This window comes from Rhodofomes roseus (assembly GCF_022264815.1).
Source record: "Rhodofomes roseus strain CIRM-BRFM 1785 chromosome Unknown C8Q71scaffold_5, whole genome shotgun sequence".
Classification (NCBI taxonomy): Eukaryota; Fungi; Basidiomycota; class Agaricomycetes; order Polyporales; family Fomitopsidaceae; genus Rhodofomes; species Rhodofomes roseus.
Genome location: NW_025952961.1, coordinates 1,512,029 through 1,530,233, shown reverse-complemented (window position 1 = coordinate 1,530,233; position 18,205 = coordinate 1,512,029). Strand labels below are relative to the sequence as shown.

The window sequence follows — 18,205 nt, the reverse complement described above, 5'->3', positions numbered from 1 at the left end:
GCCTCTGCCAGCGACCTCGACGTTCCGTCTTCCGTCCACAACCCCTCCGCCGTCCCCATGGACCCATCAAGTAGCTCTAGTCAGGATCCTACCTCAGTGCTGCGCAATGCCAGCTTCTCCCATCCGGAGGGGACATCCTCGGCAGACAGCCCGGTCACCGCTGCTGACGTCCTACTCGGCTCATACGATCCCACAAAACTGCACCCGTTGGCTGCTATAGAGGACAAATTAGACTATCTACTCTTGGAGGATGACAAGACAAGCGACCTTCCGGGCTCGGGCACGGCAATTCCATCAAGGGGTTGGAGTGATGACCTATGTTATGGTACCGGGACGATGTATCTTTCCGGTGCGTGTCCTGCCATGCTGCGGCCTTCCCCATGTCTTCTTCGACACTCGTGGCCCTTCCGAACTCCCGGCTCATGCTACATACCATCTTGGACGACCTCCTTATTGTCTTTGCACCATCACATGCTGACCGCACTTTCTCTCAGGTCTCGCCTTGGGCGGTGTGTGGGGCTTGCGTGAAGGCGCTCGAAGACCCCTAGCAGTCTCAAACGCGAGGCTGCGTGTCAACAGCGTCCTAAACTCCGTAACCCGGCGCGGTACCTTCATTGGCAACTCGGCGGGTGTCCTCGGTTAGTCACCTTTCCTATTTGGTCTTACTTTTTGTTCTCATCCATCCTATCCTGCAGCACTTGTCTACAACACCCTCAACTCGACAATTGACCATGTGCGAGGCCAACATGACACGTTGGGCAGCATGGCAGCTGGCGCGCTGACAGGTGCACTGTACAAGTCAACAGGTAGGTATATGAAGCCTCTGAAATCTATGGAAACTCATTTTGTCCTTTAGCTGGCGTCCGCCCCGCCTTGGCAGCAGCGACCCTGGTTGCTTCGTCTGCGGGCCTCTGGAGTTACGTCAAGCGCAGTGTCTGAACCTAGTACTTACACGTCTAATATACCTAATTACCATCTGTGAGTTCACCGCTCAGATCCGATCCGCATCACTTGCGATTGTCCCCTTAAGCTCGAGCAGCCCAGTTCACGCCTGACGTACGGTCGATCCGGCGCCGTTGACTGCGATGCCGCCGCGTTTTCTGAGTCCTGGGGGCCGACTTGGGTTGTGCGTCAATGCCCAAAGGAGCTCTCTGCGCTTCCCATCCTCTGGGTATTTATGCCACGCGGCTCACGCTGTTATTGTCTTGCCATCCGTTCGTGCGACCTCCGTGCCGAACCTAGGGATCTGTTGAATCTCGCTGTTGTGCCCCCCAGTCCGCTCCTCGCTCCTCTCGTTGCCGTCGCGACCAGGGGATGAATTATGCTCCAGAATATGACCATATGTCTAGCGTCATCCTCTACCGAAACAGTGATATCAGACAAGCCGCCAAACATTTTGACAGAATTGACAGAAGAGTCCGCATTTTTTCGCCTTATATTTCCTACCGCGGCTACCTTGACGCAGCATGGCCGGCAAAGCACACGTAGGCATGGAGGTCTCCGTCTATGTCGCTCGCTACGGGGATCGGTCCACATATCTGTGAATGGCGAAGGTACGTAGCCATCAAGGTCTTGTCAGTCCTCGTCAGCCAACATACACGTGTAAATAGGGGGCTCACCGACGGTGTTTGTCTTTTGGGAGTCAGCATTGCTCCAGGACAAGGCAGCATGCGCAGGTTCAGGTGTTCAAACTTCCCCTGTAACTGGGCGCCGCAACACTCCTGCAGACGACAAGAAGCCGGTCATATCTGCACAGGCCAGCCTTCGAGCCTCCCAGGCCAGCTGCAACCCAATCCGAACCAGTAAAAGTGCTTCTCAACGAAGCAGCCACCGTACGCAACCATACTCGACTAGCCAGGCGACTCCGAAAACTGCATCTTCGGGACCATGTAGTAATTCAAAGTATGTCAAGTCTCATAGAGTACATACGCTCGCTGACATAGGCAGATCTTACTCTATCGAGATAGTACAACATCCTGTGAAAACGGCTGAATTCGGAGACGCAACTCTCACCCGTCTACCATTGGCACCACCGTTGATCGCCCGGCTTGTGGTGCCAGATCACTCTGACGCAGAAATAGTCGAGTGAGTCCCCTGCAATATTCGTCGAACGCATGACTGAGTCGCCTGAAGTGATCCCGATCTTTCATTCCTTGTGGCGCAAGTCTCCATCCTATCTACTTACGACGCCGTACCAGCTGAGGCTCCGTCGGGACATACGAGCGCCCCACGGCTGCTCTACGGGAATCTCGTCTCTTCTCCGCACATACTACGCAATCTCCAAGGGCGGCAGGGGGTATATTTTCTGTTCCCCGATGTCAGCGTGCGCAGACAGGGTCAATACCAGCTTTGCGTAACGCTCCTCAGAATACCAAGGTGAATGGCACGTTTCTCCGTCCACTACGCCTATCGACATTGACGCCTATAGCAGAGCGGATTTACCCGAGTTCATGAGCAGCCAGAGAGCTGGTGTGGCTCTGGCGCACGCTCGGTCCCTGCCATTCGACGTGCTCCCGCGGGAAGGATACACTGCGCCTGGTAGGCAGCATGTCAATGTCTGTCAGGAGACTGAAACTCATAGCTACTCCGGAATGTGTTCTTTTCCACCCAGCTCAAACGCCGTTGACGCAATATTTTCTGCAACAGGGTGCCCGCATGTATGCCTTCTCAGCGCCCCCGTCTTCCTCTTACAGAGGTTGATCGTCGCAAGCGCTATTCCTACGGTGCGTACATTTCGAATACAGTCACGATAGCGTACTGATGTCGGTGTCTTGTGCTCCTATGGAACGCTGCAGCCATAGACCAGGGAGCGGGAGTCTCTTCGTTTGTTCGTCGCCGCCTTCTGTATTAGCTTCCTCATATGCCGTGATACATCCTTCGTTCTCCACCCCTGTGTATTAGTAACGACCATTTTGCTTACTACGTATGTCCAACGTAGTCGATTTGTATCGATAAAAAGAGTTGATGATGTCGCCGTCACATCTATACAATAATTACCACAGATTTACCGAGGGTCGCATACAGCTCCGACTGTCTAGAACCCTACGAGTTGCATTATAGCAGAGTAATGCTCTTGTTGCCCGACCATGTTCTCGAGCCGCTTCAAAACACCGTACCGTCGCTTTCGATATCAATCGGCGGACCGCCCGTGGCGGGCCGCTTCTGCTTCGCGATCTCGCGCCCGCCCTTCCACGTCGCGCTCTCCAAAACCTGCGCGAGCGACAGCTCAGCCAGGCTCAGGCTAAGGTTCTGGCGGATAGCATCAGCTATTCGGTCACTGCAAGTGGGCTAGCATCAGCGCGTGCTCCTCCAAGATAATTCGGACTTCATACAGTTCAATGACGGTCATGGCACGCCATTCAACGATGGCTGGGTGAGAAGGCGGCAGCTTGGGAATGCCAGAACTAGCATCAGGATAGAACGAGGAGGGCAGAGCGCCCGGCTTCAGTTGCAGCACGCCGAGATCAACGAGCAAGCCGCCTACCGAAGCATGGAATGGCGATGAGCTCAATTAGCACGCCCGGCATCGACGTCACGCACCGTTCCGATACTCAGGCAGCCCTGTCATGTGCTCGATGCCTTCGATCTTCCAACCTAGGACCTTTTGGATGGGCTCAACAAGGCTATATGTGATCCACCCAGTAAGCTTGTGGAATGGTACGAGCTCGTCTCCCTCCGCCACCGCCGTCGACTTGAGCGCGTCACAGGGCCATACGTCGCCCAGTGAGACACCACCCAGCGATGTCCGCGTCTTGGGCCAGATCGGCGCAAGGCCTTCGATGAGAGCCGACCACAAAGAGAAGATGTGCACTTTCCGCGTTGGCCCCTCTGGCTTCGACTCGGACTCGAGGAAGTCTAGAGGGATGTCATATTGGCGTACGTCTAGTGCATTGAACAGGTCGCACTGACCGAGAATGTTCCCTGGCCTCGCACTGCTTCCGAAATATGTTGAATTTGCTCGTAGAGCGTCGGCGAGGTTGACAAGTAACGACGAGCGGCCTTTCAGACCTACCATCGGGTTGCCTGAGCTCACTTGCATAGCAGAAGCAGTTTGCTCTGGGGTGATGCGCGACAAGCCCTCCGCTGACCGGTTCAAACGATTAGATGCAGTAGAAGGTCTGTATCACGAGGATGCATACCATCAACTCTGTGCGGGTTCTGGCTATCCGAGGAGAAGAATCCCTCCTCAAACATGTTGATACTGGCGACCCCGAGACCTTCAGATCTGGAGAACTTCAGACCGGACTCGGATTCATGGTAGGTCCAGCTGTTCCCGGCGCCAGCGTCGAGGAGGACAGATACGAGGAACAGGTCAAGGAGTCGCTTGGTGATCTCCTTGTCATCGGGAGGACTTGCCGACGCCTTCCACTTACTGATGAGGGGCTCCACACGGGGTCGACCTGCATCTAGGTGCCGCCATCGACCGTGAGGCGGGATCTACAGGGTGCCGAGTCAGAGTGAATAGGAGACAGACGAGCATTCGCGAATCTACTCACTGAGGCGAAGTTGTTCCCAAAGTCACGCTAACATTGTGCGATTGCGGGATAAGCAGAAGCGCCGCCATGGTCGTCCGGTCAAGCGCACCTTCATGATGTCCACACAGAACGCCGCCACATCCGCCTCCTTCTCAGGATGGTATGTGAAGTACTCGAGCTTGTCCTCCTTCGCGAGGGCATGCACACGACCGCATCGCTCGCGGATGGCGGGGAGGGTGCGGAGGTAGGCCGCAGTCTGTTCGGGAGTGAGTGGCTTTCCGAAGTTCATGGTGGCGGAGATGTGTGGCGAGTCGAGGCTGCTGGCTGGTTTGAGCGATCGTCTCAGACTCAGGGCGGTATTTGACTGATCGATCACGCGAATGAATATCGATTCTACTCAACGATCTACGGTATGTACGACCACAACCGCGCACACTCGCTCACGCTGTTGGTCCGAGCTCGACCCCACGCGTCTTCCAGAACGGATGCTCCCACCACTTCCCATCCACCTTGCGCGGCTGGACAAACCGGCCTCCCACATTGGCACTCTCGGACCGCTCAAGCACCCACAGCTCGTCTAGCCCCAGTCGTTGGACATACCGAGCCATGCGATCGTAATTCAAACCGACTGCATGTGGCCCATGGCTGTCATCCGACAGGGCGAAGCGTCCGCCATGCTTGAGGATGAGCTGTGATGATTATTGGATGTTTCAGAGAAGCACACTGGATGACAACGGCGAGGACTCACCTGTGCCACGTCTTCACCAGGGTAGGAAGCCTCCCAACCTTTCCTCAATGCTGCGGCGTTCAACTCGAACAGCGCGCCATAATTTGTGGCATATTTGACGTTTCGTTCTAGCTTTTCCCATGCTGCTCCGTAGTCCCCGAACTGCAGAGTGGGGTTGTAGAGCCGGCATAGATCGACGTGCCCTACTACCTCCGGATGGAAATGTCTCAGGACCTCATACTGAGCATCGAAGTATGAGCAGAGCAGTGCTTCCATTCGCTTTTGATCGCCATCTCCGCCTGAGGTCGGGGACAGGTCGAAGCTGTCGAGAGCCTTCCCAAACGTGGCGACGTCGAAGTCGATGGGAATCGCGTTGGCATGATGGACGGATCCAACCAGATATTCTATTCGTCCCTGACATTTGCTGAGAAGTGTTTCCAGGTGTGCGACATCTTCTTCCATGATGAACTCTGTCTCCAACCCCACCAGTAGCGTTATGTCGCCCGCATATTGCGCCTTGAGCCGGTGGGCTTCGGTCAGGAAGGCATCGAACTGTGTCGCCAGCGCATCGAGAGACATGCCCTCCTTCACATGCCAGAGACCGAAAAAGCAGCAGACGGCAATGCGTTGGGCAACGTGATTGGCAGAAACGGATGCGAATTTACCTCTTCGGGATACAAGTCTGCCAGGCGGTAGCGAGGGACATGCTCGGTCAAGCCATAGACCTCGAAGCCTTGTCGTATTGCCTCGCGCACTACGTCCTCCAGCGTGCCGGCCGCATGTCTGCAGAACTGTCCGGAATGCGAGTGGTGGCTGTAGGGCATCGGTGAGACAGCCTGGACAGAGTCAGCCGGGGGCACTGCTTATCGCTGAAGGACATACTAGGATGCTGGTGGGCAAGCAGCAAGGGTAGTGTGAGATGGCTGTGTCGAACCCGCGGCAGGGCTGTGTCAAGGGCAAAGTGAACGAGGCTACAGCTGCGGCCGCGGTTGTACTGCCAGTGAGTGTGGGCGCCTGCACGTGTCCGCGCAGTCTCTCACGCGCCGGCCGACCGACATAAAACAACAGCCCGCCCTGGGCGTCCGTCTCTCTCTCCCGCACCTCATCTGCTTCCAGGTATGTCTAACAGGGATTACTACAACCAGGGCCAAGGCCAAGGCCAGTACTACCCTCCCCAAGGTCCGTCCAACACCCCTGCATTTGTTCGCTGTTCAATTCACTGACCGTACTCACCACACCCAGGTCCTCCATCCGGCCAGGGTGGTTATTATCCCCAACAGCCACAGCAGGCGTACGGTGGATATGGCCAGCCCTACGGCGGGCAGTACCAGCCTCAACCGCAGCCCCAGACCGTCTATGTGTAAGTCCCTAGTCGCAAGACAGTCTTGTGTCTCCTGACGTGTCGATCGGGGCTACAGACAACAGCCTCAGCAGAAGGGTGGAGGAGGAGATGGTTGTTGCGCCTGTCTAGCCGGAGCATGCTTGTGTTGCTGTGCTGAAGGTGCGTGTCATGATCGCTCGCACGGCTTGCAAACCAGACTCATCGCTCTCTTTCCACAGAGCTCCTATGCGACTGCCTACTCTAGACGGTCTATGACTTGACGATGGATACTTCTCTGGGCCATTGATTGGCGAAGTTCATGACCGGCGATTCCTTCATACCCCTCCACCTCGGCCGTGGCGTGGTTCCCATTTCATATCTGTATATCAGGTCTTTCTCGGTCTTTCTGCGATCTTACCGCTATGTATTCGTTTCGCGTGACTCGAGTCTACTACAGCGCATAATACATGGCTACAAGCCAAAATGTGACTGTTTCGCTTTGAGTGCCGTTGCGTCAGCCCGTAGAAAGAATTGAGCGTGGCTTGGCCCGCGGGGACGAGTGCTTGCCAGAGTCCACTAGACGGTGTCCCTCGGTGTCCACCGCTGGTCGTGGACGGTCCGGCCGGTGTCCTGGTGGAGACGGGTCGGGGCAAATTCCCGCGACATGATAGGTCGGAACGAGTCGGCAACGGAAGCGTGTTCCCCCGGATGTGACGTGTGTGACGCGTGATACCTATACGGTCACCTCCTGCTCGTCGTCGTCTCAAATCCCCGTCATTGACCGTCCTCCGCCAAAATGCTGTCCAGGCTCCCTGCGGGTGCGCTGAGGAACGTCGGTTCCGTCGCAGGCCCCCGTTCTGCTAGCTTCACCTCAAACGCGCGTTTTGCAGCGGTGAGTACATCCGTCCACGCCCCGGTGCCCCCGGCTCAACGTCACGTATCAACCAGCGCGCTCGGTTTGCGTCGACGAGCTCGGGCTCGTCTGCTTCTTCTGCTTTTGAGGTATGTCCTGTGTTGGCCTCACAACATCCCGAGGTGGTGCTCATTGTTCGGACATAGTCCTTCATTAACTCGCGCGCAACCCTAGCTTCTGTGACACTTTTCACGGCCGGCTCGATCGCATGGTACACAAGCCTTTACGGCACCCTTCCCTTTGTCGGTGAGGTGCATGCAAACTCGGCCGCTGACGATGGTCTCCACCCCCCTCACTATCCCTGGTCGCATTCGGGCTTGCTAGACTCCTTCGACCATGCCAGGTCAGTCCTCTAACTCCGCCCCTCCGGACCTCGGTAAACGCGCTAACGTCCTGTCCCGCACCCTAGCATCCGCCGAGGGTACCAGGTCTACCGCGAGGTCTGTGCTGCTTGCCACTCGCTGGACCGCATTGCCTGGCGCAACTTGGTCGGCGTCTCCCATACCGCGGATGAGGTGAAGGCCATGGCTGAGGAGATCGAGTACGACGATGGCCCGGATGACCAGGGCGAGATGTTCAAGAGGCCGGGAAAGCTCTCTGACTACATGCCCCCTCCGTACGCCAATGAAGAGGCTGCTCGTGCCGGCAACGGTGGTGCCCTGCCACCGGACTTGAGCTTGATTGTCAAGGCTCGTCACGGCGCTGCGGTGTGTACACTCCAATGAGAACGGAGTGAAATAGATGGACTCACACCATGATACAGGACTACATCTTCTCTCTTCTCACTGGTTACAGAGATCCCCCGGCTGGCTTCGAGATCCGTGAGGGCATGAACTACAACCCGTACTTCCCCGGCAACGCCATCTCAATGGCGCGAGTCTTGTTCGATGGCCTTGTTGAGTACGATGATGGTGAGAGTGGCAGTCCTTCCGACGAGAACGTAGACTAACAGCGACGACCAGAAACCCCTGCCACGACTTCGCAGATGGCCAAGGATGTTGTCACGTTCTTGAACTGGGCTGCGGAGCCTGAGCACGACGAGCGGAAGCAGTTTGGCCTGAAGGCGGTCATCCTCTTCTCTGCACTGACCGCAATGAGCTTGTATGTCAAGCGCTTCAAGTGGTCCGTTATCAAGTCGAGGAAGATCAGTGAGTTGACTTTGTCTGCACACGGACGAGGGGATCGGCGCTCACCTGTGTCCTATAGTTTACAACCCTCCCGCGGACAAGTCGACCCACTAGCAGCGGACTAGACATAGAGCTATGATTGGGGAACATTATTCATGAAGTAAATAGTATTCTCAATCGAGAGTAGTCTTTCCGGTCGCTGTCGCTGCGTCCTGTAATGAAATGAGAGAGGGGCGTGAAGAGATCATCCTCGCCTGCCGTCTATTTATCGTCGTTGGCCGTTGCCTTCGCCTTCTCGCGATGACGGGCCATGTGAGGCGTCCGGATTACACAACGGCGGCCGTGAGAAGTCCCGATTTGGCAACTGCGACCAGTCCTCGCCGAGACCTGCCTCAGGCTCTACACACCGTCTCTCATCTCTGCGATACGCCGAACAGCAGCACACACAGCGACCACAGCTCCTTCACGCTTGCCGCCTCTAGTTTCTGACACGACTCTACACAGTCTTGTCGCAAGATGTCTTCGGAAAGTTGGCCACCACCTCTCAAGTGAATCTCCACCCTGCGCCCGTCGTGCGAAGGCTCACTCATCATCTCTGCAGAGAATGGGTCGCGAAATGCCTAGGCCAGATGACGGATACCAATCGGGAAGAAGCTCAAGCTGAGCTTAGACAGGTAATTGCTGATGCTTTCGTGAACAAGACCTTGTGGACCACGGACTGGGGAGGTGTGCAATTGCAAAGGTGTGTTGCACGCGTGCGATCCATTGCCTTACCTGACGCAGCACCGATCGCCTTGAGCCTTATGCCAAAGCCCCCTCCCACTCTCAATTCTCTCAATTCTCTCAGCAGTCTCAAGCGTAAACTGTGAGTTGTTCTAAGTCATACTGCACTGCACGATCCATGGACGTCCGCGTAGGAATGAGACACACCTGTCGACTACAACCACCAAGAAAGTCAAGAAGACATTCAACAACAAGCCACCATCGTCGAGCTCGTTTGACACTAATGATGTCGCCGCACTGAACCGCAGAGCTGCTCGCTTCCAACGGGAACACGACCTCGAACGACAGAAGGGCCTCCATGGTCAGACAGGTCATGCACATTCTCCATACTCTCATGTCTTTGGAAATCGATCCGCGACTCCTTCATTTGACGGGGATGCCCCAGAAATGAACGTTGTACGTAGTGTTCTCCTATATTGGTGTGACTTATGCTAGACATGTCTCCAGAATGTACCGAACTGGGACAAGCACACCATCGTTGGCACCTCGAAAGAGATCTTCAAGGACTATCTGCGCTTGACTTCAGCGAGTGTGCTTGTCATGTTCCATGCACATCCCAGATTGATTCGTTCTCCACATCCAGGAGCCCAAACCGGAGCAGATCCGCCCATACCCCATTCTTCAAGAGACTCTCGCCCAGCTGAAGAAGCGTTGGCGCGAGAAGGCCAACTACAATTGGATATGCAGCCAATTCAAGAGTCTCAGACAGGACCTCACTGTGAGTGGTGGCGCCCCACGTAGCCCGGGCACCTGATTGCAGGTGTCGACTTACATGATTCTGCAGGTCCAAAGAGTCAAGAATGAGTTTACCGTAACGGTCTACGAAATACATGCACGCATGGCTCTAGAAGTGGTACGTGGCGTTATAGATCTGTATGATGTTATGGTTGATAGGGCGCGGTCAGGGCGACATGGTAGAATATAACCAGTGTCAGGCCATGCTGCGTAATCTGTATGAACTCGGCATCCCGGGGAAGGTGGAAGAGTTCACCGCATATCGCATCCTGATGCTCCTCCATGGGCGCAATAGAAGTGGTACGTTCCAGTGTTTGTCTCACCGCTCGAAGATCATTCTCTAACTTCGAGCGTGACATATCTTTAGATTTGAATCTATACGTAGGTCAGCTAACCGACAAACAGAAAGTCGACCCGGCAGTGCGGCATGCTTTGGATGTGCAGAGGGCTTTGGCGATGGGGAACTATCACAGGCTGTTCGATCTATACCTTAACGCACCCAACATGGGTGCATACATTATGGACCACTTCATCGATCGAGAGCGGACACGCGCCCTCATAGTCATGACGAAAGCGTTAGTCTTGTCATGCATCCTCGTTTGACCATTTACTGACCGCACATGCGTAGGTATCGAACACTACCCTTGTCATTTATCCAGAACGAGTTGGCATTCGACGGTCTGGCACAGGCCTGCGACTTCCTCACGGAGCACAAAGCAGGTCTTTTCACAAATCCGAATGCCCCGGACGCGGAGAAGATCCTGGATTGCAAGCCGGCGGGCGCTCCTCTCGTACAGGTGCTCGAGGAGAAGTACCGAAAAGTACAGATCAAGGGCGCGGTATAAGGCGCACTATTCCCATTCATCGCCCGTCTCGCACCAGCTTCCGGTCCCTCCGTCACATTGCAGCTCTTCGTTCCTCCGCATCTATCCTTATATCATAACTCACCCAACCCTCCCCACGGCCACGCTCAGCATCCGGACTCTCCCCATCAAGGCAAGGTTCTACATCCATCGTACGCTTCCGTCGTAGCGTGGTCGGCCCGCACAGGAGGCGACTCGAGACTGATGGCGTCATATCGCGTATTGCAGTAGCGGTGGATAGAGTGTAGGTTTCGCTTCCTGTTTGTATTTCTGCCTATCGTGTCACTTGCAATACATCTCTCGCACTATCAAGCCTAGTCGCGCATGCGTGCCGGAATGAATCGTCGCAGTACCACTTCCCTGACAGTGTAGTGTGCGAGACATGCTGGAGAGGACAGGAGCTCTTGGGAGACCCGCGACCGCGCAGGAATGGTCACGTAGGTCAATATAAGGGTCTGCAGAACATCATCAGCATTCCCGGCGCAGAACCACAGCGGCCTTGCATACCTTCTGTACTTGCGAGTTGACGCGATTCACCGTGCTGAGCCACGTCCAGGAGAAAGGTTGAGAATTCGCAAGCTCGAAAGGCGACGTTTCTTGATCTGCGGGATCCTCATAGACGGGAATCACGACAATCGCAAATCTATACGACCCGTTAGCTCCTTGTGTCCCTTCATCAGGCATGGCATACGTACTCAGCATGATGGAACACTGGGCCACGCTTGTACAGGAGCAGGTCCACGCAGAACTTGATGCCGCCCTTGATTACCCATCCGAGGGATCGGTAGTAGTGATATGCAGCGTAGTTCACAAGGAACGGGTTGTCGAAACGGTTTGCGTATATCTCGGGCATAACACTAGGTATGTGGGGGATACCGTGTACTTGTTGGAATGCCGTCCATATGTGCTTTAGGGTCATTGGTCCAGACTATGGGCCCAACTTCAGCGGCGAAGAAAATATATTCATGGCAACATGTAGATACCGTTGTTGGGTCAATGATGGTCAAACAGTCTAGGTTCCAGGCTAGGAAGAACGCCTCCTGAAGAGTGAGCTGCATATGCTCCAGATCTGGCACGGAATCCTCGTCAAATTCCGGAGTCTGCTCTGCATCGGGCGTAGGAGAGGGACTGGGTGACTCGTCCGGAACGGATTGTTGTGGTTTCCAGGTTGCACCGGAAGGAATGATGACGGAGGACTTTGCTTCGCGGCCTTCAGCGAAGGCGGCCTCTGCCTCCGCCGCGGCTTGTGCGATTGCAGCGGCACGGTCAAGTTTAAACTGTTTTCGTTCAGCCCTGCGCTTTTCTCTGATCTCTTCTGCAGTCATGACTGGATGAAGAAGTCAGGCCGACTGCGTTATTCAAGAGAGAAGGCGTCTTACATTTGCCCGCAGCAGCTCTCTTGGCGCTGATCTGCCTCGTCCTCCACGAAGGTTCGCTCCGAGACAAATCACCCTTGCCAAAGAAACCTCGCCTCCAGAGGATCATCGCATCCTTCGAGTCGACCACCCAGACAGACCGCGTATCTGGGTCATATATGCCTGTACAATGCGGATTGAGCACCCTGGTCCCCGAGACTCCGAAGAGGCCAAGGATGTGATTCGCCCATGACTGCGACTTCTCGAAAGTGACTGGTAGTGGATGAGCGTAAATGCGGTTGTTGTCTGCGCGGCGGGCACCGCCCTTCTTCGTGCCCCCTTGGCGGTTTTGCGTAGGTCCGATGAGAGGCATGTGTATGCAACCGATGTGCTCGAAGCTGAAGCGGAGATGGAGGTCGGCGGAAAGATATATGATCGAGCAGCCAAACAGCGCGTCAACAGCGCGTCGTCCTGCCGCCGCGCGTCTGTTCTGTATTGAATATTCTGGTCACTCGGTCGTGGCACTGGCAAGTATTCCGTGGTCACTTTTACGCCGTCGCCATGTCGGACAAGCGCAGAGCAGAGATCGAGGCAAAGAGGGCGAAGCTCGCAGAGCTCCGCAAGGCGAGGGCAGATAGGCAGAAAGCGGATTCTGAGCGTCGCGTCTCCGAGGTTCGTCTACTTCGTCATGCCCATATTGCCCGGGATCTCATAGTCGTTCGTACAAGACTGCAGGTCCATCGACAGTCCGGAGGGATGTCGACGACCTCGTCAGCTCGCTCATCGGCACCGACATCGGGCGGCGTGTAGACAGCCGAGCCGGCTCACCACCGACCTCCGTCCCAGGCACTCCGTTACTTGCGCAGAACAGATCACTCGCGGGGCCTTCGACGCTCTCCCCCTCTGGCAGGCTAAGCAGACAGAGCGATGCTGCATCCGATCGGATCAGTGTGGGCACGACATTCGTGCAATCAACGAACGGCACAACAGACCATGTTGTAGACCGGTATGTCATTGTGCTGTTTCGTTTCCCATTCGCTCATGGAATTAGCGTTATGATCCCCCGCGTAGTCCCAGATTTAATTGACGTAGAGGAGGAGCTCTTTGAAATGCCACAGAAGGTACGTTTCTGGTCCACCCACATATCTTGGCTAAATGGTGGTTCTCGCTCTCTACAGGAACGTGTCATATACAACAAAGAGGTGCAGACGATGGAGTTTGAGCCCAGTTCAGACGAGTCCGACGAAGAGGCGCGAGAAGCGATCGCGCAGAAGGAACGTGAAGCTGAGGAGGCTTTGGAGGCCGCACGCGAACGAGCGTTAGAGGCGGAGAGTATCCTTCTCGACAAGCAGATTGAAGAAGTAATCCGAGGCAAGCTTATCATCGTGATATGAGGTTCAGTTGTATCCTTATATCACCTCCAGAGATGACGGAGGAAGAGAAGACAAGCATCTTCGCAGCACCGGAGTTCCTCGACTTCGTTGAGCAGTCGACGAAGATAATCCAACGAGCACTTAACGATAACTACGACTACGTTCGGGACTACACAATCGGTACCGAGACGGGCGGGTAAGTACCATACAAATGTTACAATGTTGCAAAACATGACTCTCGCAGGGATGACACAGAAGGCCGGCGAGTGAAGTGCGTTTGTGCTTTCTATAGTGAACGGTACGGGAAGAACCGATCAGTCACAGACGTGGCCTGGTCACCAAAGGTGAGAACCTACTATGCGTCGTGTATGTTTCGCTCACAGCCCTGCAGTTCCCAGAACTCAGCTGCGCATCCTACAACAAGAACCCTGCTGCGCTGAATGAGCCCGACGGCATCGTTGCCGTCTGGAATTTGCATCTTCTGGAGCGGCCGGAATTTGTCTTCCACTCACAGGTATGCCCGTCCGACCGGAGAGTGCAGTGTCTCAATTGACGTGTTATAGTCCGACGTCCTCTCCGTGACCTTCTCACCGTTCCATTCAAATCTCGTCTTCGGCGGAACGTACTCGGGGCAGATCCTGCTGTGGGACACACGCTCGAAGCATCTGCCAGTGTTGAAGACCCCACTATCGGCGGCGGGACATACACATCCTGTGTATGCGATGCAGATGGTGGGAACGCAGAACGCACACAACCTGATCACGAGCAGTACGGACGGGACGGTATGTAGTTGGCTGGTAGACATGCTGGCTCAACCACAAGTGAGTAATCCGGCACGCTGTTGCGACTACTGTACTCATATGATGTTCGTCTAGGAAACCTTGGAACTCGTACATGCTGGTCACAACAAGACCGGCGAGGTGGCTATCACGACATTGGACTTCCCGGACAACGAGACGACGACATTTTGGGTCGGTACCGAGGAAGGCAATGTCTACCAGGCGAACCGATACGACCGGGCAGGCGCGAAGGCCGGACTCAACCAGTACGATGTCTACAAGGGTCATTCTGGCCCTGTCATGGGGCTGCATTTCCACCCACAGCACGGGCCGGTCGACTTCTCCGACATGTTCCTCACGTGCTCCGTGGACTGGACGGTCAAGCTATGGCGTGCCAAATCGCTCGCGAAGCCATCGACGGCGGCGAACGTCATCTCGCCAATATATTCGTTCGATGAGGCCGACGACTACGTGTACGACGTTAAATGGCACCCGTCGCATCCGGCGGTCTTCGGGGCTGTGGACGGCTCAGGCCGGTTCGACGTGTGGAATCTAAACTGGGACACGGAGGTAAATCACGATGTTTCTGACAGACGATGCATGTGGCGGGAGCGCTAACGATGTGCCAGGTCTCGACTGTGTCGACAATAGTAGGTTCTGGACGGGCGCTGAACAAGATGCAGTGGGACCGCAAGGACGGCCGGCGGGCAGCCATGGGGGGGAGCGACGGGAAGCTGTATATCTACGACATTGGAGATATGGCGCTGCCCAGAGAGTCGGAGTGGACGGACTTGCAACGGGCGATCTCTGGCGTGGCCGGAGGCGGAGCGCAGAACGGGATCATCGAGGCTGGGCGGTAGCGGGTTTGGGGATCTCGCGTGTTGTGCTTGCATGTGTTGCTCTGGTTGCGGCAAGAGTGTAATGGATATGTTATACCCTGTGCTATGGATGGAGGTGGGCGGGTGGCCGTTCGGGGTTCCGAGGCAGGTGAGGGCGGGCGTCCGTGCGAGTATAAACGCGCTTCGGCGGGGCAAGCGCACTGCGTAGCACTCGGATTGCCCACTGCGTTCGCTGGCCCTGGAGAGTGCGGAAATAGAGGCAGACAAACGCAGCCCCTCCGTTCGTCTCGTCGCATTCCCCGAGCCTGAAATACCGTCAGCTGACGGATCAATGCTCAGCCGTCGACTGGCCTCCTCCCTCGCACCGGCCCTCTTCCACCCGGACAAGCCTGTCCTCTCAGCCACCGGGCGATCCTCCCTCAAGCCTTCCTTTTCTCAGCGACCCCCACCATCCCGCAACATGTCCGCCTTCAAGCAGGTAACGTCGTCGCCGTCGCCCCCGTAGTCCCCTGCTCACCCCGACGTGGTCGTGGCTACGTGCAGGAACCACACAAGTGAGTCCTCCGTCCAGCACGCCCCGTGTTATCTGACCGCCCGGCGCTCCTAAGGCTGCTAGTGTACGTTACACGACACGATGCCTCCGATTCTGATCCACTCACCATCGCACTCTGTCCAGCATCCCGGGACCCATCGAGGTCGCCGATGAGGTACCGCGACCGTCCGCCTTCGCGGGAGAAGTGCTCACCTCTAGTCCTCCAGGTCCTCTACGCCAATGCCCACCCCGCCGTCTCTCACATGTCAGCGGAATTCGTCCAAGTCATCGGCGACTGCATACGCATGACCCGAGAGGTCCTCTTCTCCACCACCGGCCAGCCATTCATCATCGCTGGTTCGGGTACGCTCGGCTGGGACCAGGTCCGTCGGTGCCGTAGAATCTTGATCTTGATCTAACTGAGACATGATCGTACCCCAGGCCGCTGCCAACCTGACGGAACCCGGCGAGTCCGTGTTGCTGCTAAACAGCGGTTACTTTGGGGATAGCTTCACCGAATGGTACGTCAGTGTCTATGTTTCCCATCTCCACATCTCACGTAATGATCCTAGTTTCCGAGCATACGGCGCAGAAGTAGATGAAGTCCGTGCAGACTTTGGCACAGCAGCGAACCTGAGCGATGTAGAGAAGGCTTTGAAGGCGAAGAAGTATAGGATCGTTGCCTTCACTCATGTAGACACGTCTACAGGTGGGTGTGTGGCAGTAGTATTCGATTGTTGCCAGTCTATACAAGTCTCTCAGGTGTTCTCTCCGACGCGAAGGCAATTGCAGAAACCGTCAAGAGAGTATCTCCTGACACTCTGGTACGCGTACATGACACTCCGTAATTCATGAGCTGACGTGGTACAGGTCGTTGTAGACGCTGTGTGCTCTGTAGCGAGTGAAGAGATCCTCTTCGATCAGTGGGGACTTGACGTTGTCCTCACTGCTAGCCAGAAGGGGCTGGCTACACCACCAGGGTTGAGCATCCTTCTTGCCAGCCCAAAAGCTATCCAGGTACGCTGGCCAATGTCGAGATGTCTCAGCAATGCGTAATAGGAGCGTCCCATAGGTCTTCGAGCAGCGCACACGTCCACCCGCCTCATACTACGCGAGCTGGAAGAAGTAATCATTCAAAATTATCGTGCACGTCGGGGATGTACTAATTGTATGATACCCGTGTAGGTGGCTTCCAGTCATGAAATCCTACGAGAGCGGCGCTGCGGCCTACTTCGCAACTCCGCCCGTGAACCTCATCTACGCATACCACGCCTCGCTAACGCAGCTCACGAAGAGAACGCCGACCCTCCAAGAGCGGTTCGCACTGCACCGCAAGGCCAGCCAGCGCATCAAGGATGAGCTCGCTGCCATTGGGCTCAAGCAATTGGCCCTCGACCCGTACTATGCGGCGAATGGGATGACAGCAGTGAGTTGCGTGCCGCTCGATGCTCAGCTTCTCATCCTCATGGCGTGGACTCCGCTCTCAGGTGTACTTCCCCGAGGGCTTGAAGGCGCCTGATGTTATTCCGCGTCTGTTGAAGAAGGACGTTGTAGTCGCCGGCGGCCTGCACAAGGACAACAAGGGTATGCTTTCCCCGCACCGATGTTCTTCTGCGGATCACTGACGTTCTCTTCGCGGCCGCCTCCAGAGAAGTACTTCCGCATTGGGTGCGCACGTTCATGCGCACGTCTATTCCAGTGAGTTGTATTGACCATCCTTGCAGGCACATGGGCATTACGGTCGTGAACGAGGAGCGCGGCGACGTCGACAAGATCATCGCGGCGGTGAAGGAGAGCATTTCAGAGGCGTTGGCGGAAGCCGACAGCAAGAAAGCGTGAGAGAGCAGTAATACAGTTGTACGATGAGCGAACAAATGCTGAACCGATACCACCTGTCGTGACGTGCTCCTCGCTGTCCGCTAGTGCGATTCCAGTGAATGGTTCTTCGGAAGGTCCTCGGCCGCTCGCTCGTCTCTAGGTTCGCCATCTCAGGTTCCCGTCCCGAGAAAGCTTAAGGGTGCACCCCGGCGAAACGCGAGCTAAAAATGAGGAAAATGAGGAAAATGCAGCTTGAGTGCCACGCTGTTCCTGTTAAAAGTGAGTTATGTATCCCTCTCACGATGAAGTAGGGGTGGATTGAGATGAGATTGTCACAGGTATAGACCACAATCAATGTAACGGGTCTCAATGTACATATGGGTTAATCCGCGCACACGCACTATGCACGACACATCTAGAGCACGTATCCAATATCCCTCGCTTTCTAAGTTATCTTGGCAAGGACAGTCGTTTTCACAGTATGTAGTCGAGGAAGTCGGAAGGCGCGACTGAGCCCAAGCTGTGTCGCACAAGAGTCTGAGTTCCTGCCGGAGCGAGAGCAGTT

At 55.6% G+C, this 18,205-nt stretch overlaps 9 protein-coding genes across 9 annotated transcripts; 6 read left to right on the top strand and 3 right to left on the bottom strand.

Annotated features, from left to right (window-relative positions):
- On the top strand, positions 1-1,030 carry C8Q71DRAFT_746372 (Tim17-domain-containing protein). The gene is made up of 4 exons (XM_047923063.1): positions 1-349; positions 495-638; positions 696-806; positions 857-1,030. The coding sequence occupies exons 1-4, from the start codon at positions 58-60 to the stop codon at positions 937-939; spliced, it is 630 nt and encodes a 209-aa protein (XP_047781864.1). The 5' UTR covers positions 1-57; the 3' UTR covers positions 940-1,030.
- A 915-nt stretch (positions 1,031-1,945) lies between these two features.
- On the top strand, positions 1,946-2,380 carry C8Q71DRAFT_703093 (velvet factor; the record flags this gene model as incomplete). The annotated part of the gene is made up of 2 exons (XM_047920292.1): positions 1,946-2,085; positions 2,134-2,380. Coding segments are annotated over 2 exons (387 nt in total), but the record flags the coding sequence as incomplete, so codon positions are not given.
- Positions 2,381-2,927: 547 nt separating this feature from the next.
- On the bottom strand, positions 2,928-4,821 carry C8Q71DRAFT_482172 (uncharacterized protein). The gene is made up of 7 exons (XM_047918835.1): positions 4,585-4,821; positions 4,497-4,523; positions 4,140-4,437; positions 3,910-4,083; positions 3,541-3,855; positions 3,333-3,480; positions 2,928-3,277 (listed from the first exon to the last, which is right to left on the bottom strand). Exons 1-7 carry the CDS (start codon positions 4,762-4,764, stop codon positions 3,103-3,105), a joined length of 1,317 nt encoding a protein of 438 aa, XP_047781862.1. The 5' UTR covers positions 4,765-4,821; the 3' UTR covers positions 2,928-3,102.
- Positions 4,822-4,915: 94 nt separating this feature from the next.
- On the bottom strand, positions 4,916-6,026 carry C8Q71DRAFT_703106 (polymerase/histidinol phosphatase-like protein; the record flags this gene model as incomplete). Its single annotated transcript, XM_047920297.1, has 3 exons — positions 4,916-5,164; positions 5,224-5,787; positions 5,868-6,026. The coding sequence occupies 3 exons, from the start codon at positions 6,024-6,026 to the stop codon at positions 4,916-4,918; spliced, it is 972 nt and encodes a 323-aa protein (XP_047781861.1).
- Positions 6,027-7,019: 993 nt separating this feature from the next.
- On the top strand, positions 7,020-8,831 carry C8Q71DRAFT_746351 (cytochrome c1, component of the mitochondrial respiratory chain). The gene is made up of 7 exons (XM_047923062.1): positions 7,020-7,415; positions 7,472-7,525; positions 7,583-7,779; positions 7,846-8,143; positions 8,200-8,347; positions 8,399-8,584; positions 8,643-8,831. Exons 1-7 carry the CDS (start codon positions 7,320-7,322, stop codon positions 8,675-8,677), a joined length of 1,014 nt encoding a protein of 337 aa, XP_047781860.1. The 5' UTR covers positions 7,020-7,319; the 3' UTR covers positions 8,678-8,831.
- A 248-nt stretch (positions 8,832-9,079) lies between these two features.
- C8Q71DRAFT_795340 (SAC3/GANP/Nin1/mts3/eIF-3 p25 family-domain-containing protein) lies at positions 9,080-10,926 on the top strand (the record flags this gene model as incomplete). The annotated part of the gene is made up of 10 exons (XM_047925600.1): positions 9,080-9,111; positions 9,165-9,305; positions 9,363-9,428; positions 9,481-9,742; positions 9,794-9,877; positions 9,930-10,064; positions 10,131-10,199; positions 10,252-10,381; positions 10,449-10,656; positions 10,710-10,926. 10 exons carry the CDS (start codon positions 9,080-9,082, stop codon positions 10,924-10,926), a joined length of 1,344 nt encoding a protein of 447 aa, XP_047781859.1.
- A 245-nt stretch (positions 10,927-11,171) lies between these two features.
- C8Q71DRAFT_482112 (uncharacterized protein) lies at positions 11,172-12,754 on the bottom strand. Its single transcript, XM_047918834.1, has 5 exons — positions 12,324-12,754; positions 11,928-12,271; positions 11,640-11,872; positions 11,452-11,587; positions 11,172-11,399 (listed from the first exon to the last, which is right to left on the bottom strand). The coding sequence occupies exons 1-5, from the start codon at positions 12,670-12,672 to the stop codon at positions 11,259-11,261; spliced, it is 1,203 nt and encodes a 400-aa protein (XP_047781858.1). The 5' UTR covers positions 12,673-12,754; the 3' UTR covers positions 11,172-11,258.
- A 106-nt stretch (positions 12,755-12,860) lies between these two features.
- Positions 12,861-15,801, top strand: C8Q71DRAFT_893434 (WD40 repeat-like protein; the record flags this gene model as incomplete). Its single annotated transcript, XM_047928704.1, has 10 exons — positions 12,861-12,971; positions 13,028-13,305; positions 13,351-13,420; positions 13,478-13,670; positions 13,724-13,868; positions 13,917-14,016; positions 14,064-14,186; positions 14,236-14,493; positions 14,548-15,021; positions 15,081-15,801. 10 exons carry the CDS (start codon positions 12,861-12,863, stop codon positions 15,309-15,311), a joined length of 1,983 nt encoding a protein of 660 aa, XP_047781857.1. The 3' UTR covers positions 15,312-15,801.
- A 246-nt stretch (positions 15,802-16,047) lies between these two features.
- Positions 16,048-18,173, top strand: C8Q71DRAFT_746329 (PLP-dependent transferase). Its single transcript, XM_047923061.1, has 12 exons — positions 16,048-16,205; positions 16,264-16,343; positions 16,395-16,531; positions 16,585-16,646; positions 16,693-16,839; positions 16,895-16,947; positions 17,008-17,248; positions 17,310-17,406; positions 17,472-17,490; positions 17,547-17,657; positions 17,746-17,919; positions 17,979-18,173. The coding sequence occupies exons 1-11, from the start codon at positions 16,086-16,088 to the stop codon at positions 17,798-17,800; spliced, it is 1,122 nt and encodes a 373-aa protein (XP_047781856.1). The 5' UTR covers positions 16,048-16,085; the 3' UTR covers positions 17,801-17,919; positions 17,979-18,173.
- The last annotated feature ends 32 nt before the right edge of the window (positions 18,174-18,205 follow it).

Excerpts from the sequence above, each read along its gene's own strand:
- C8Q71DRAFT_746372 (XM_047923063.1), top strand. The coding sequence starts at position 58 with ATGGACCCATCAAGTAGCTCTAGTCAGGATCCTACCTCAGTGCTGCGC. Across the intron at positions 639-695 it reads CAACTCGGCGGGTGTCCTCG|CACTTGTCTACAACACCCTC; the intron begins GTTAGTCACCTT and ends CCTATCCTGCAG. Across the intron at positions 807-856 it reads TGCACTGTACAAGTCAACAG|CTGGCGTCCGCCCCGCCTTG; the intron begins GTAGGTATATGA and ends TTTGTCCTTTAG.
- C8Q71DRAFT_482172 (XM_047918835.1), bottom strand. The coding sequence starts at position 4,764 with ATGAACTTCGGAAAGCCACTCACTCCCGAACAGACTGCGGCCTACCTC. Across the intron at positions 4,524-4,584 it reads TCTGTGTGGACATCATGAAG|CGTGACTTTGGGAACAACTT; the intron begins GTGCGCTTGACC and ends GCACAATGTTAG. Across the intron at positions 4,438-4,496 it reads TTGGGAACAACTTCGCCTCA|ATCCCGCCTCACGGTCGATG; the intron begins GTGAGTAGATTC and ends GGCACCCTGTAG.
- C8Q71DRAFT_746351 (XM_047923062.1), top strand. The coding sequence starts at position 7,320 with ATGCTGTCCAGGCTCCCTGCGGGTGCGCTGAGGAACGTCGGTTCCGTC. Across the intron at positions 7,780-7,845 it reads GACTCCTTCGACCATGCCAG|CATCCGCCGAGGGTACCAGG; the intron begins GTCAGTCCTCTA and ends CCCGCACCCTAG. Across the intron at positions 8,348-8,398 it reads CCTTGTTGAGTACGATGATG|AAACCCCTGCCACGACTTCG; the intron begins GTGAGAGTGGCA and ends AGCGACGACCAG.
- C8Q71DRAFT_482112 (XM_047918834.1), bottom strand. The coding sequence starts at position 12,672 with ATGCCTCTCATCGGACCTACGCAAAACCGCCAAGGGGGCACGAAGAAG. Across the intron at positions 11,588-11,639 it reads CCAGTGTTCCATCATGCTGA|ATTTGCGATTGTCGTGATTC; the intron begins GTACGTATGCCA and ends CGGGTCGTATAG. Across the intron at positions 11,400-11,451 it reads TCAACTCGCAAGTACAGAAG|ACCCTTATATTGACCTACGT; the intron begins GTATGCAAGGCC and ends GATGTTCTGCAG.
- C8Q71DRAFT_746329 (XM_047923061.1), top strand. The coding sequence starts at position 16,086 with ATGTCAGCGGAATTCGTCCAAGTCATCGGCGACTGCATACGCATGACC. Across the intron at positions 16,840-16,894 it reads CCAGCCCAAAAGCTATCCAG|GTCTTCGAGCAGCGCACACG; the intron begins GTACGCTGGCCA and ends AGCGTCCCATAG. Across the intron at positions 17,249-17,309 it reads CGGCGAATGGGATGACAGCA|GTGTACTTCCCCGAGGGCTT; the intron begins GTGAGTTGCGTG and ends CTCCGCTCTCAG.